This window comes from Coregonus lavaretus, assembly GCF_964263955.1.
Source record: "Coregonus lavaretus genome assembly, chromosome: 36".
Classification (NCBI taxonomy): domain Eukaryota; kingdom Metazoa; phylum Chordata; class Actinopteri; order Salmoniformes; family Salmonidae; genus Coregonus; species Coregonus lavaretus.
The window spans coordinates 30,809,048-30,826,169 of NC_140023.1; the positions used below are offsets into that span (position 1 = coordinate 30,809,048).

Below are 17,122 nucleotides of genomic sequence, written 5' to 3' on the forward strand. Positions count from 1 at the left end.
TTTCCCATTTATTAAAAAAATATATGCCAAATGTCTCTGGACTGTAAATTGTATCTGCCAAAAATATGCCAAGTTGTATCTAGCTTGTTTAGATTAAAAATGTTTCCTCATTGAGTTTGAATAAGGTAAGATTTTAAGGCAGACTTAATAATGAAATGTACTTTACAATGACCGTATATATATATATATATATAGGGCGGCAGGTGGCTTAGTGGGTAAGAGCGTTGTGCCAGTAACCGAAAGGTCACTGGTTCTAATCCCCGAGCCGACTAGGTGAAAAATCTGTCTGTGCCCTTGAGCAAGGCACTTAACCCTAATTGCTCCTGTAAGTCGCTCTGGATAAGAGCGTCTGCTAAATGACTTAAAAAAAAAAAATATATATATATATATATGCATGTAGCCTAATTGCTAAAATGATCACATTATACAGTATATACAGTAGTCATCATTATAGTATACATGCATGTAGTCCCTTAGATAGAAGTCCAATCGTGTGTTCCTTATGGTGAAGCATGGTGGTGGCAGCATCATGCTGTGGGTATGTTTTTCAGCGGACAACGACAGGACAACGACCCTAAGCACACAGCCAAGACAACACAGGAGTGGCTTCAGGACAAGTCTCTGAATGTCCTTGAGTGGCCCAGCCAGAGCCCGGACTTGAACCCGATCGAACATCTCTGGAGAGACCAGAAAATAGCTGTGCAGCGACGCTCCCCATTAAACCTGACAGAGCTTGAGAGGATCTGCAGAGAAGAATGTGAGAAACTCGCCAAATACAGGTGTGCCAAGCTTGTAGCGTCATACCCAAGAAGACTTGAGGCTACAATCGCTGTCAATGGTGCCTCAACAAAGTACTGAGTAAATGGTCTGAATGCATATGTAAATGTGATATTTTTTTATTTTTAATTTTTATAAATTTGCAAACATATCGGGCCTCCCGAGTGGTGCAGTGGTCTAAAGCACTGCATCCCAGTGCTAGCTGTGCCTCTAGAGATCCTGGTTCGAATACAGGCTCTGTCGCAGCCGGCCGCGACCGAGAGACCCATGGGGCGGCACACAATTGGCCAAGCGCCGTCAAGGGTAGGGGAGGGTTTGGCCGGCAGGGATGTTCTTGTCCCATCGCGCACTAGCGAATCCTGTGGCGGGCCGGGCGCAGTGCTTGCTGACTCAGCCGCCAGGTGTACAGTGTTTCCTCCAGCACATTGGTGCGGCTGGCTTCCGGGTTAAGCGGGCACTGTGTCAAGAAGCAGTGCGGCTCGGTTGTGTTGTGTTTCGGAGGACGCACGACTCTCGACCTTCGCCTCTCCTGTGTCCGTATTGAAGTTGCAGCGATGGGACAATTGGATACCACGAAATTGGGGAGAAAAAGGGGGTAAAATACCCACCAAAAAAACCCCACCTGTTTTTGCTTTGTCGTTATGGAGTATTGTGTGTAGATTGAATACTTTACGAATGCATCTCCTTAAACGTAAATGTTTGGTTGTGTAGAAAACCAAACACAATTTAGTATTACTTTTGTAATACAGTAAATAGCCGTAGGTGAAGGCTATCTTACAAACTAATGTAACAGTACTCAACCTTAAAATGAGTAAAAGATCCATAGCCACATTTTGGGGTACTGTAACTATAAATGATCTTATATAATCATAGAAATTGTGCATTTTGAAGATGGTTACAGGTCTGTGGAGATCTTCACAATTGCTTTAATAATCTGTGCAGAATCTCGAACAGCATTGATCACTTGCACCATGTACTTTTTTATTAAATCAACTCAACTGCAATTCAGGTCATTTGGTTTTGCTATTAGATTAAACATAGTGATAACACATTCAGTCGTTATATACATTTCTTTTGTAAAAATTGACATTGTTTTCCATTGGAATTTGGTTGTGCTTTGAGATGGTTAAAGGCATAGTGATAACACATTGGCAAGTCAACAAATTTATGGCTGTCATTTTGAGTGGGTGAATTTGCGAAAGTATTCACCCCACTTGGCATTTTTACTATTTTGTTGCCTTACAACCTGGAATTAAAATAGATTTTTTGGGAGTTTGTGTCATTTGATTTACGCAACATGCCTACCACTTTGAAGATGCAAAATATGTTTTATTGTGAAACAAACAAGAAATAATACAAGTAAACAGAAAACATCAGCGTGCATAACTATTCACCCCCACAAAGTCAATACTTTGTAGAGCCACCTTTTGCAGCAATTACAGCTGCAAGTCTCTTGGGGTATGTCTCTATAAGCTTGGAACATCTAGCCACTGGGATTTTTGCCCATTCTTCAAGGCAAAACTGCTCCAGCTCCTTCAAGTTGGATGGGTTCCGCTGGTGTACAGCAATCTTTAAGTCATACCACAGATTCTCAATTTGATTGAGGTCTGGGTTTTGACTAGGCCATTCCAAGACATTTAAATCTTTCCCCTTAAACGACTTGAGTGTTGCTTTAGCAGTATGCTTAGGGTCATTGTCCTGCTGGAAGGTGAACCTCCGTCCCTGTCTCAAGTCTCTGGAAGACTGAAACAGGTTTCTCTCAAGAATTTCCCTGTATTTAGCACCATCCATCATTCCTTCAATTCTGACCAGTTTCTCAGTCCCTGTCGATGAAAAACATCCCCACAGCATGATGCTGCCACCACCATGCTTAACTGTGGGGATGGTGTTCTCGGGTGATGAGAGGTGTTGGGTTTGCGCCAAACATAGCGTTTTCTCTGGGGCCTTTCAGAACAGGTGTATGTATACTGAGATCATGTGACAGATCATGTGACAATTAGATTGCACACAGGTGGACTTTATTTAACTAATTATGTGACTTCTGAAGGTAATTGGTTGCACCAGATCTTATTTAGGGGATTCATAGCAAAGGGGGTGAATACATATGCACACACCACTTTTCAGTTATTTATTTTGTAGAAGTAATTTTTTTCATTTCACTTCACCAATTTGGACTATTTTGTGTATGTCCATTACATGAAATCCAAATAAAAATATTTTTAAATTACAGGTTGTTATGCAACAAAATAGGAAAAACGCCAAGGGGGATGAATACTTTTGCAAGGCGTTGTAATCTCATTGATCAGCATCTCTACCAAATATTACGTAATTGTCCACGTTGAAATTATGTGGTGTCCACAGTAGGTAAAGACCCTGAACAGCTTCTTCTTCCAAGCCATAAGACTAGTAAATAGTTAACCAAATAGCTATCCGGACTATCTGCATTGACCCTCTTCGCACTAACTTTTTTGATTCATCACATATGCTGCTGCTACTGTTTATTATCTATCATGTTGCCTAGTCACTTTACCCCTACCTATATGGACATATCTACCTCAATTACCTCGTACCCCTGCACATCGACTCGGTACTGGTACCCTGTGTATATAGCCAAGTTTTCGTTACTCATTGTGTATTTATTCCTCATGTTATTAATTTTCTGTATTTTTCTCTCTGCATTGGTGGGAAGGGCCCGTAAGTAAGCATTTCACTGTTAGTCTACACCTGTTGTTGACGAAGCATGTGACAAATACAATTTCATTTGTAGACCATTTTGTGGTTTGGTTGCACTTTATTTTGAGGAAGCGACCGCTAAGAGTGTTATTTATAAAGTGTCAATTATGCTGCCTTGTTTGACTCGCAGTTGATAGTTTGTTGGTAGTTGGAGCATTTACAGTATATCATCTATTGGGGACTATCCAAAAAAAGTGTGACCCACTTGTATGCTATGAGTGGACAGTGTGCTGCCTTCCTGCTCTTGACCATTGCCATACAATAGATGTCAGACTTGGTGCAAGCGTGTGAGAGGGGTTAGTGACCGTTGGGTCATTTAAAAGGTGTCACAAACAGTGAGTTTGTTCACACGGTCAGTCTGTAATTAAAATAAAATAAAATAAAATAAAATTGTATTTGTCACATGAGCCGAATACAACAGGTGTAGACCTTACAGTGAAATGCTTACTTACAAGCCCTTAACCAACAATGCAGTTGTAAGAAAAATAAGTGTAAAAAATAGAAAATTAAAATTATTAAAGAGCAGCAGTAAAATGAGTAGTGAGGCTGTATACAGGGGGTACCGGTACAGAGTCAATGTACGGGGGGAACAATGCAAATAGTCCGGTTAGCCATTTGATTAGCTGTTCAGGAGTCTTATGGCTTGGGTGAGGAAGTGTTAAGAAGCTTTTTGGACCTAGACTTGGCACTCAGGTACCGTTTACCGTGCGGTAGCAGAGAGAACAGTCTTTGTCTAGGGTGGCTGGAGTCTTTGACAATTTTTAGGGCCTTTCTCTGACACCGCCTGGTATAGAGGTCCTGGATGGCAGGGAGCACTACCCTCTGTAGTGCCTTGCGGTTGGAGGCCGAGCAGTTGCCATACCAGGCAGTGATGCAACCAGTCAGGATGCTCTCGATGGTGCAGCTGTAGAACTTTTTGAGGATCTAAGGACCCATGCCAAATCTTTTCAGATTGTCAGAATAGGCTTTGTCGTGCCCTCTTCACGACTGTCTTGGTGTGTTTGGACCATGAAAGTTTATTGGTGATGTGGACACCAAGGAACTTGAAGCTCTCAACCTGCTCCACTACAGACCCGTCGATGGGAATGGGGGCGTGCTCGGTCCTCTTTTGTCTGTGGTCCACAATCATCTTCTTTGTCTTGATCATATTGAAGGAGAGGTTGTTATCCTGGCACCACACGGCCAGGTCTCTGACCTCCTCCCTATAGGCTGTCTCATCATTGTCGGTGATCAGGCCTACCACTGTTGTGTCGTCGGCAAACTTAGTGGGGGTTTTTAGCTTAGTGATGAGCTTTGAGGGCACTATGGTGTTGAACGCTGAGCTGTAGTCAATGAATATCATTCTCACATAGGTGTTCCTCTTGTCCAGGTGGGAAAGGGCAGTGGGGAGTGCTACAGAGATTGCGTCATCTGTGGATCTGTTGGGGCGGTATGCAAATTGGAGTGGGTCTAGGGTTTCTGGGATAATGGTGTTTATGTGAGCCATGACCAGCCTTTCAAAGCACTTCGTGGCTACAGACGTGAGTGCTACGGGTCGGTAGTCACTTAAGCAGGTTACCTTAGTGTTCTTGGGCACAGGGACTATGGTGGTCTGCTTGAAACATGTTGGTGATCACACACCGTCCGGAAAAGCTGATGCTCTCATGCATGCTTCAGTGTTGCTTGCCTTGAAGCGAGAATATAAGTAATTTAGCTCGTCTGGTATGCTCGTGTCACTGGGCAGCTCGCGGCAGTGCTTCCCTTTGTAGTCTATAATAGTTTGTAAGCCCTTCCACATCCGACGAGCATCGGAGCCGATGTAGTACGATTCAATCTTAGTCCTGTATTGAAGGCTTTGCCTGTTTGATGGTTCGTCGGAGGACATTGCAAGATTTCTTAAAAGCGTCAGGGTTAAAGTCCCGCTCCTTGAAAGTGGCAGCTCTACCCTTTAGCTCAGTGCGGATGTTGCCTGTAATCCATGGCTTCTGGTTGGGGTACGTACGTACGGTCACTGTGGGGACGACATCATCGATGCACTTATTGATGAAGCCAGTAACTGATGTGTACTCCTCAATGCCATCGGAATAATCCCAAAACATATTCCAGTCTGTGCTAGCAAAACAGTCCTGTAGCTTAGCATCTGCGTCATCTGACCGCTTCTTTAGTGACCGAGTCACTGGTGCTTCCTGCTTTAGTTTTTGCTTGTAAGCAGGAATCAGGAGGATGGAGTTATGATAAGATTTGCCACGTCTTAAGACTTGGCAGATTTCACTCAGCTACTAATACCAAATTTATTTTGCAACTATTTTTTACATCTTGGCACCATTGTCGGCAATACTGGGGACAGTTACCAAGATTCAATACATGTGGTATTTACAGACCTTGCATAACAATTGGTTTCCCCATGCAATTTTCCCAAGACTGTGGGATTACGTCCAAATATGTTAGTGAGGGCAACATTTGAAGTGCCATTTAGAATTATGGCCTCAAGCAGACTGGTAAAGTAGCTGTGTTCACTTTCTTTTTCAAGTTCTGTAGGACATTATACTTTTATACAGATAAATGGGCAATAGATATAATGGATAACTGGATTTATGTAGCACTTTTCCAGGTGTTCAAACTGCTTTCCTTTGTTTACAGTTATGTTTTAGTCATTTAGCAGACACTCTTATCCAGAGCGACTTACAGTTAGTGAGTGCTTAAATTTTTTCATACTGGTGCCCCGTGGGAATCGAACCCACAACCCTGGCGTTGCAAGTGTCATGTTCTACCAACTGAGCTACAGGGACTGTTTGTAGGGAAGTTAACCTCATCCACTACCAAATGTGTAGCACCTGCAAATTGCAAGTACAGTGGAGTTTTCACTGATTCATCTTTTTTGGTGCGCACAGAAAAGTGATATCTATTGTCACTGTGCAAATGAAAACCTTATTGCGAGGTTCTGAGTGGGTCATCATAACCACTATAGCCAGACTCAGACAGGAAACATCTGGTGGGGAGTGGGTCGCCAACCGGAGAATTGCTGACATCAGTGTCCTAGTCACCGTATTCTGTCATTGTGCCATTGAACAAGTAATTTAACCCCTAAACTGCTCCAGGGGTGCTGCACTGCATTTGACTCTTGCTCCAACCTCTCTGCGCGTGTGTGTTTGTGTTTGCCTTGGGGGAGTTGGGATAAAGCAAAAAGACAAATCTCTGTTTCCTTTGTCAATAGACAAATCATTAATCTTCTTCTAAAGTGAAGATGTGGGAAATTGATAGAATTGGCTTAATAGATGGAAATTTGCTTACTGAAATGCAAAATGCACTTTTAAAGTATTTTCAGATTCTCTTTTCTTCCATCCGTTCCTTGCAGTGTTACTTTTACCCACATATAAACATTGCATGTTTGTGAGCTTTTAGTCTAACATAGTTAATTTAAGTTACTGTGACTGAAATACTGAATGGGTCATTGAGTAGGACTTCACATACCAAAGGACATTTCCTGAATGCACATGTGAAAATGAATGCAGTGAATCTCTGGAGATCACAGCTGACAACATCAGTCCGGTTGGATCCGGCATCTGTGCTGTATATGGGCCACCTTGTGGCAAAACCAACGCAGCCCACCAACAGATTACCAGTCACGACAGGGCTTAAATGAACAAACTGAATTTGTGGGGGAGGAAAAAAGCCAAACAACATCACAGTGGATTATGACTATTTCGGAAGTATTTTCTGTGATAATAAATAGGGACATCTCTGCGGATTACGGGATGCAATACGCATCCAGATGAAAAGAACTACAGTCCTTTCGCTAATCCTTGTCTATCCTTTTTATCTTGGGACTCATAGCAGTCTGATCACTATGGGGCAGCGAAGCGGTGGGACAAAGCAATGCGGATGATACTCCGGTAAATGAGATACTCAGGTCTGTTTGGCTTCAGTGGGCGCTGACTGGATGCATGCAGGCTCGCTGTGCAGTCTGAAGATAAATGTGGGCCAAAATGTTCCTCGTGTTCATCCTGGGACTTTACCTGGGGACAGGTGCGCTTCCCTCCTCGGTGAGTGCGTGCCCGTCGCAGTGCAGCTGTTTTTTTCACAACCTAAGTGATGGATCTAAGGCCAGGTGAGTAGAAGAAATGAATGACAAAGCCAACCAAATGATCGCTTTATGCGCACGTTTTCTTTGTTTGTGCACTCATGTGCATACGCATTCCCTTTAATTGAAGATCATTTTCTCGCATGATTACAGATGTTTGCCACACACTGTGAAATCAGGACATGGACAAAGTCAATTAGGGGAGTGCATGATGTCCAATTTTATTTAATATAGGATTATCTTGCAATGGCATGTCAACCAACTCTCCATCTCTTCATAATCTCTCTGAGTTTAGTTTTTCGTGAGAGTTTTATTGATTGACTATACTTATGATGCAAATAATTATAATATTAATTGACATTTAGCTAATATGATTTCATTTATATGAAAACCCAATTTAGCATTTCACATAAATGATTCATACCAATCATTAATTTTTTACAAAAAGACAGTTCAAATAATAATAAGTGTGTATTTCTTTCCTCACACATTTGAATTGAAATAACATAAGCCTAGGTTAAACACATCCCATTATGTTTCCTCAGGAGTGTCATTTGCAACGACCCCGAGATCTCCCTTGTGCCTGCCAGTTTCCCTGTGGACACGTCCAAGCTGCGAATCGAGAAAACTGCCATCCAGCGGATCCCGAGTGAAGCCTTTAACTACCTCCCCAATCTGGAGTTCCTCTGGATGTCCTTCAACGTGCTGTCCGCTCTCAACCCGGACAGTTTCCGTGGGCTGCTAGATCTGGAGGAGCTGCGACTGGACGGGAATGCCCTCACCGCGTTCCCCTGGGAGTCTCTTATGGATATGTCCAGCCTCAGGCTGCTGGACTTGCACAACAATCAGTTGACCTCAGTTCCCGCAGACGCCACAATTTATATAAAAAACCTGACCTACCTGGATCTATCCAGCAACAACATTCTGACTGTCCCTGCTGAGGTGCTAGCCACCTGGCTAACGGTTAAATCTGCGCATGGCCCAGATAGCTCCAAAATGATACTTGGTAAGGCAGAGCGATTTTTACCTTTATTTTTCCTTGTATTTATCTAACCTAATTAAACAGGTGATCACATGTACCATTGAGATACAATCTAATTTACAAGTGAAATGTGGCTAGAAGGCAGCTCTAATATAAAACCACAACACATCAGTGTCCTAGCACTTTATAATAACACCTTGTAATAAAGCATTTATAATGGATTAGTAATTAGTTTATACATCATTTACTTATCATTAATCTGCCATTTGTAAATATTAGTATTATTAAATACTTTAAAAGTTGTTTATGAATGTGTGGGCGCAGACATCAACCTTAGGTTAATAATGATTAATAAGATCATTCATAAGACATTTAATATAGGTCCTTATGAACCATTTACTAATAATTAGTTAAGTCTTTCTGCGTGGCCTAATGTAAAGTGAGGCCTATTCATGAATACAGTTGAAGTCGGAAGTTTACATACACTTAGGTTGGAGTCATTAAAACTTGTTTTTCAACCACTCCACAAATGTCTTGTTAACAAACTATAGTTTTGACAAGTCGGTTAGGACATCTACTTTGTGCATGACACAAGTAATTTTTCCAACAATTGTTTACAGACCGATTATTTCACTTATAATTCACTGTATCACAATTCCAGTGGGTCGGAAGTTTACATACACTAAGTTGACTGTGCCTTTAAACAGCTTGGAAAATTCCAAAGAATGATATCATGGCTTTAGAAGCTTCTGATAGGCTAATTGATATCATTTGAGTCAATTGGAGGTGTACCTGTGGATGTATTTCAAGGCCTACCTTCAAACTCAATGCCTCTTTGCTTGACATCATGAGAAAATCAAAAGAAATCAGTCAAGACCTCAGAAAAAGAATTGCAGACTGGTTCATCCTTTGGGAGCAATTTCCAAAAGCCTGAAGGTACCACGCTCATCTGTACGCAAGTATAAACACCATGGGACCACGCAGCCGTCATACCGCTCAGGAAGGAGACGCGTTCTGTCTCCTAGAGATGAACGTACTTTGGTGCGACAAGTGCAAATCAATCCCAGAACAACAGCAAAGGACCTTATGAAGTTGTTGGAGGAAAGAGGTACAAAAGTATCTATATCCACAGTAAAACAAGTCGTATATATCGACATAACCTGAAAGGCCGCTCAGCAAGGAAGAAGCCACTGCTCCAAAACCGGCATAAAAAAGCCAGACTACGGTTTTTAACTGCACATGGGGACAAAGATTGTACTTTTTTGAGAAATGTCCCCTGGTCTGATGAAACAAAAATAGAACTGTTTAGCCATAATGACCATCGTTATGTTTGGAGGAAAAAAGGGGGCTTGCAAGCCGAAGAACACCATCCCAACCGTGAAGCACTGGGGTGGCAGCATCATGCTGTGGGGGTGCTTTGCTGCAGGAGGGACTGATGCACTTCACAAAATAGATGGCATCATGAAGAAGGAAAATGATGTGGATATATTGATGCAACATTTCAAGACATCAGTCAGGAAGTTAAAGCTTGGTCGCAAATGGTCTTCCAAATGGACAATGACCCCAAGCATACTTCCAAAGTTGTGGCAAAATGGCTTAAGGACAACAAAGTCAAGGTACTGGAGTGGCCATCATAAAGCCCTGACCTCAATCCTATTGAAAATGTGTGGGCAGAACTGAAAAAGCGTGTGCGAGCAAGGAGGCCTACAAACCTGACTCAGTTACACCAGCTCTGTCAGGAGGAATGGGCCAAAATTCACCCAACTTATTGTGGGAAGCTTGTGGAAGGCTATCCGAAACGTTTGAACCAAGTTAAACAATTGAAAGGCAATGCTACCAAATTATAATTGAGTGTATGTAAACCTCTGACCCACTGGGAATGTGATGAAAGAAATAAAAGCTTAAATAAATCATTCTCTCTACTATTATTCTGACATTTCACATTCTTAAAATAAAGTGGTGATCCTAACTGACACAAGACAGGGAATATTTACTAGGATTAAATGTCAGGAATTGTGGAAAACTGAGTTTAAATGTATTTGGCTAAGGTGTATGTAAACTTCCGACTTCAACTGTACTATAAATGTTTTGATTGACAAGTGTAATTTCTTACAAAAAGATGGACATATCATTGGCAGACATTACAGCAGTACCTGATGCTCCTTAAGGTCTCAAAATAGCCTAGTACATTTCAATAAGAAAATAATAAGCACACAACACACAAGGAAATATATTGAACATTTTATTCACAAAAACTGCTGTAAAACAACTGTTGCAAGGACTTGAGGAAGAGTTGAACTGCGAATGCTTTGCTAAAGGCCCTTATTTTATTTTTATTTTTATTTAACCTTTATTTAACTAGGCAAGTCAGTTAAGAACAAATTCTTATTTACAATGACGGCCTACCAAAAGGCAAAAAGCCTCCTGCGGAGAAATTAGAGTTGATGTCCGCGCCAGTGTGGAACTCTATGTCTGTAAGTCGCTTTGGATAAAAGTGTCTGCTAAATGGCATATATTATATTATTATAGTATCAAATTAGCATAATATAAATATTTCCATCAAAATCCGTCTGTTTCAGCTACAGATATCTGTTTTTGCATGGGCTGCCGCTCAATCCACCGCATCCACCGATGTCGTCCTTACACATCTGCGGTAGAAGGTGGCAGAGATACAGCTGTGTTTGTCAGACCAAGAAACGTCCCGAATATTGGTCTTCTCACGAAAACGTCTGTAGAGTTCGAATGGCTTTACGACCCCTACAAGCGTCACAGGACTTGTCTGAAGTCGGAACAGCCATTGTGCCAAATTCTGTCTGTAGCGTCCGAACAGTTTGGGCTACACAATAATATGACCCCCTCAATGGAAAAAAGTTGATTCTCACAAACACGATGGTGTTCTCCATTTTTGCTCTATTACCCCCACAAGTGTCACGGGACTCGTTTGAAGGTAACCCGGTACCGGGCTGAAAAATGAATGGAAGTGAATAGGGCATTTCCACGTCAAAGGTGTACAGATCATTCCACTGTAAAAAAAAATAATATTCTGAGCTTTCTTATATCTCTCAGATATTGGACTGACACTTCCTTTTGATGAATTTTTGGACTATTTGTTTTTCCATGTATCTGTTATTCAATGCGTTTCTATAGCGTTAAGGCCAAATTCAATACTTATATATATACAGTGGGGAGAACAAGAATTGATACACTGCCGATTTCGCAGGTTTTCCTACTTACAAAGCATGTAGAGGTCTGTAATTTTTATCATAGGTACACTTCAACTGTGAGAGACGGAATCTAAAATAAAAATCCAGAAAATCACATTGTATGATTTTTAAGTAATTAATTTGCATTTTATTGCATGACATACAGTGAGGGAAAAAAGTATTTGATCCCCTGCTGATTTTGTACGTTTGCCCACAGACAAAGAAATGATCAGTGTATAATTTTAATGGTAGGTTTATTTGAACAGTGAGAGACAGAATACCAACAAAAAAATCCAGAAAAACGCATGTCAAAAATGTTATGAATTGATTTGCATTTTAATGAGGGAAATAAGTATTTGACCCCCTCTCAATCAGAAAGATTTCTGGCTCCCAGGTGTCTTTTATACAGGTAAGGATCTGAGATTAGGAGCACACTCTTAAAGGGAGTGCTCCTAATCTCAGTTTGTTACCTGTATAAAAGACACCTGTCCACAGAAGCAATCAATTAATCAGATTCCAAACTCTCCACCATGGCCAAGATCAAAGAGCTCTCCAAGGATGTCAGGGACAAGATTGTAGACCTACACAAGGCTGGAATGGGCTACAAGACCATCGCCAAGCAGCTTGGTGAGAAAGTGACAACAGTTGGTCAATCTCCCTCGGCCTGGGGCTCCATGCAAGTTCTCACCTCGTGGAGTTGCAATGATACCAAATATTAAGTTCTGTTTTTCTGATGTATGTACTTATGTCATGCAATAAAATGCAAATTAATTACTTAAAAATCATACAATGTGATTTTCTGGATTTTTGTTTTAGATTCCGTCTCTCACAGTTGAAGTGTACCTATGATAAAAATTACAGTCCTCTACATGCTTTGTAAGTAGGAAAACCTGCAAAATCGGCAGTGTATCAAAGACTTGTTCTCCTCACTGTAGGTGTTCCTCTTGTCCAGGTGGGAAAGGGCAGTGTGGAGTGCAACAGAGATTGCGTCATCTGTGGATCTGTTGGGGCGGTATGCAAATTGGAGTGGGTCTAGGGTTTCTGGGATAATGGTGTTTATGTGAGCCATGACCAGCCTTTCAAAGCACTTCGTGGCTACAGACGTGAGTGCTACGGGTCGGTAGTCATTTAGGTAGGTTATCTTAGTGTTCTTGGGCACAGGGACTATGGTGGTCTGCTTGAAACATATTGGTATTACAGACTCAGTCAGGGACATGTTGAAAATGTCAGTGAAGACACTTGCCAGTTGGTCAGCTCTCATCCATGCTTCAGTGTTGCTTGCCTCGAAGCGAGCATAGAAGTGATTTAGCTCGTCTGGTAGGGTTGTGTCACTTGGCAGCTCGCGGGCTGTGCTTCCCTTTGTGGTCTGTAATAGTTTTCAAGTCCTGCCACATCTGACGAGCGTCAGAGCCGGTGTAGTACGATTCAATCTTAGTCCTGTATTGACTCTTTGCCTGTTTGAGGGCTCTTCGGAGGGCATAGCGGGATTTCTTATAAGCGTCCGGGTTAGAGTCCCGCTCCTTGAAGGCGGCAGCTCTACCCTTTAGCTCAGTGCGGATGTTGCCTGTAATCCATGGCTTCTGATTGGGGTATGTACTTACGGTCACTGTTGGGACGACGTCATCGATGCGCTTATTGATGAAGCCAGTGACTGATGTGGTGTACTCCTCAATGCTATCTTAAGAATCCCATAATTTATTTCAGTCTGTGCTAGCAAAACTGTCCTGTAGCTTAGCATCTGTGTCATCTGACCACTTCCTTATTAACCGAGTCACTGGTGCTTCCTGCTTTAGTTTCTGCTTATAAGCAGGAATCAGGAGGATAGAGTTATGGTCAGATTTGCCAAATGGAGGGCGAGGGAGAGCTTTGTACGCGTCTCTGTGTGTGGAGTAAAGGTGGTCTAGAGTTTCTTTCCCTCTGGTTGCACATTTAACATGCTTTTAGAAATTAGGTAGAACGGATTTAAGTTTCCCGGCATTAAATTCCCCGGCCACTATGATCGCTGCCTCTGGATGAGCGTTTTCCTGTTTACTTATGGCCTTATACAGCTCATTGAGTGCAATCTTAGTGCCTGCATCGGTTTGTGGTGGTAAATAGACACTTCCGAAAAATATAGATGAAAACTCTTGGTAAATAGTGTGGTCTACAGCTTATCATGAGATACTCTACCTCAGGCGAGCAAAACCTCGAGACTTCCTTAGTATTGGATTTTATGCACCAGCTGTTGTTTACAAATATACACAGACCACCACCCCTTGTCTTACCAGAGTCAGCCGTTCTATCCTGCCGATGTAGCGTATATCCCGCCAGCTGTATGTTATCCATGTCGTCATTCAGCCACGACTCGGTGAAACATAAGATATTACAGTTTTTAATGTCCCGTTGGTAGGACAACCGTAATCTTAGGTCGTCTAATTTATTTTCAAATGATTGAACATTGGCTAATAGGATTGGTGGAAGAGGCAGTTTACTTGCTCGCCTTACAAGGCACCCCGACCTACTTCCACGATATCTCCGTCTCTTTCTCATGCGAATGACAGGGATTTGGGCCTTGTCGTGTGTCTGCAGGATATCCTTTGCGTCCGACTTGTTGAAGAAAAAAATCTTCATCCAATACGAGGTGAGTAATCGCTGTCCTGATATCCAGAAGCTCTTTTTGGTCATAAGAGACGGTGGCAGAAACATTAGGTACAGAATAAATTACAAATAACGCAAAAAAACACAGAATAGTACAATTGGTTAGAGGGCTGTAAAGCGGCTGCCATCTTCTTCGGCTCAATTCTCACAATTTATGTTTTTTGCGACTGCACTTGAAGAAACTTTGAAAGATCTTCACATTTTCCGGATTGCCTGACCATCATGTCTTAAAGTAATGATGGACAGTTGTTTTTCTTTGATTATTTGAGCTGTTCTTGCCATAATATGGACTTGGTCTTGTACCAAATAGGGCTATCTTCTGTAACTCTTATGTTTTCCCCTCTTCTCTGACCTCACCAACCCCCATTAGCATCCTTTTTTATTTTCTTCATCACAGAATTCAAAGTTCAATTGTATTCTGCCATGTGAATGACTGAGTTGAACTTTAACCATACAGGCCTCCATGACAATCCCTGGGTGTGTGACTGCCGCCTGTATGACCTGATCCAGTTCCAGAAGTCGCCAACTCTCTCCGTGGCATTCATCGACACGCGCCTCCGCTGCTCCGCACCCGAGAGCCTGTCAGGTGTTCTGTTCAGCGACGCCGAGCTGCGGAGGTGCCAGGCGCCGCGCATTCACACAGCAGTGGCACGAGTCCGCAGCACCTTGGGAAACAATGTGCTGCTGCGCTGCGGGACCATCGGCATTCCCAGTCCGGATCTGGCCTGGCGGAGGGCGGATGGGAAAGCCCTGAACGGGACAGGTAAGACAGCAAGGGATGTGTGTAGGTGTGTGTGAGTGCATGTGTGTGTGCGTGTGCTTCTCTTTCTCTGGGCTCAATTCAATCTCTATCACTGCGTTACAGATTGCGCAATATAAATCTTAAACGTGTTTTCCAATTGAGCCGACATATGCAGCGTTTACCATGAATGCAGTCTCCACTAACACGGGAACATTGCCTTTAAATTTCAGTCACGGTGTAACGCTGATTGTCTACAATACCGATTGAATAGAGCCCACTTTGTGTGTGTGTGTTTCCGCGCGTGCGTCGGGTGGTTGACACACTTTCATTCAGTCTGCCCTGTAGCGTTAATACATTGGTAATTAAACAGAGAGCTAGGCCTATATCCTTGGTGGCCCCACAGATGTCCTACGGCCACCAAGGATATAGCTCTAGCTCTCTGTTTAATGACCAATGTATTAACGCTACAGGGCAGACTGAATGAAAGTGTGTCAACCACCTTTTAATGTAAAGGACGTGATTCATTCCAGAAAAGTAAATTATTGGACATTTTAGATATTGGTGGCCAGTTTTCTGGACACAGATTAAGGATGTTCCTGGACTAAAAAGCATTTTAAATGGGAATCTCTCTCTTTGTATGACTTTTTGTATTATTTTATTTAAATGTTGTACTCTGACTAATAGTGTGTCCATGTCACTTCTCTGGCGCTACAGTCCAGCAGGAGAACTCCAAGGAAGGCATCATCTGGTCCATCCTCAGTGTCCCGGCCGTGTCCTACCGCGACTCAGGGAAGTATGTCTGCAAGGCCAATAACTACGCCGGCAACGCCGAGGCCGTCATCTCCCTAGTCATCTCCGAAGCACCCCTGAAACCTGACAACAACAACAACCAAACCAGCGTGGTTGCTGCTGCTGCCGTAAAAAAAAACAAAGTCAAGAAACCCAACGGGATAGGGAAAGCAGCATACCAGGAGAAACTGGTGGCTAGGTTAGGGGTTCCCACCCCCAGCCCTCCACCCCCACTTGTTGTGGTGGACTCCAGCCCTGTGCCTGAGGGTATGGGGAGAGTGGCAGATAGAGCCACCCCTGGACCAGCTACTTTGCCTAGTCCAGACGGACTCCTGGAGCTGGAGAAAACCAACCTGAGCAACCTGGCCCAGGCCCAGTATGACCCAGACCGGATAGTTCGCTCGGTCAAGGTGTTGGGCGACACAGAGAACACCATCACCCTGAACTGGCGGGCACCCAAGGCCAAGAACACTACAGCCTTCAGCGTGCTCTACGCTGTCTTCGGCGAGCGGGATATGCGCAAGATCAATGTGGCAGCGGGCCAGAATCGCGTCTTCATCGAGGGCCTGGTGCCCAAGACCAAGTACATTGCTTGCGTGTGCGTCCGGGGCCTGATCCCCAAGAAGGAGCAGTGCGTCATCTTCTCCACCGACGAGGCGGCCAGTGCCGCTGGCACCCAGAAGCTCATCAACGTCATCGTGATCACGGTGGCGTGCGTCATCGCCGTGCCGCTCACCGTCATCGTGTGCTGTGGCGCACTCAAGAGGCGCATCCAGAAGATGTGGGGCAAGAAGTCCAAGGACATCCAGGATTCATACGTGACTTTTGAGACGCTGTCCCCCGGGACCAAGGCTAAAGGGTTGGAGGGTGAGTACCTGACCAGACTCAAACCTGAGGAGTCCAACCGACTGCTGTCTGCCCGTTCCAGTCTGGACTCAGAGGCCACAGCTAAGATAGAGGGACAGCCCAATGAGTACTTCTGCTGACATCATGCTCCAGCTCCCTCCCCATGCTATCACCCCCGCTCACACCCTCTGGCTCAACACAGCCCCACACACACACCTCATCTACAGCATAACCCCACACACACACTTCACCCCCATCAAAGCCCCACACACACACCTCATCTACATCATGGCCCCACACACACGTCTCATCCTCACACACCTAACTCTCATCACAGCCCCACGCACACGTCT

General features: G+C 43.4%; 1 protein-coding gene across 1 annotated transcript; it reads left to right on the forward strand.

Annotated features, from left to right (window-relative positions):
- Positions 1-7,475: 7,475 nt before the first annotated feature.
- On the forward strand, positions 7,476-16,909 carry LOC311110652 (leucine-rich repeat, immunoglobulin-like domain and transmembrane domain-containing protein 1; the record flags this gene model as incomplete). Its single annotated transcript, XM_084153192.1, has 4 exons — positions 7,476-7,597; positions 8,116-8,576; positions 14,850-15,155; positions 15,849-16,909. 4 exons carry the CDS (start codon positions 7,476-7,478, stop codon positions 16,907-16,909), a joined length of 1,950 nt encoding a protein of 649 aa, XP_084009318.1.
- Between the last annotated feature and the right edge of the window lie 213 nt (positions 16,910-17,122).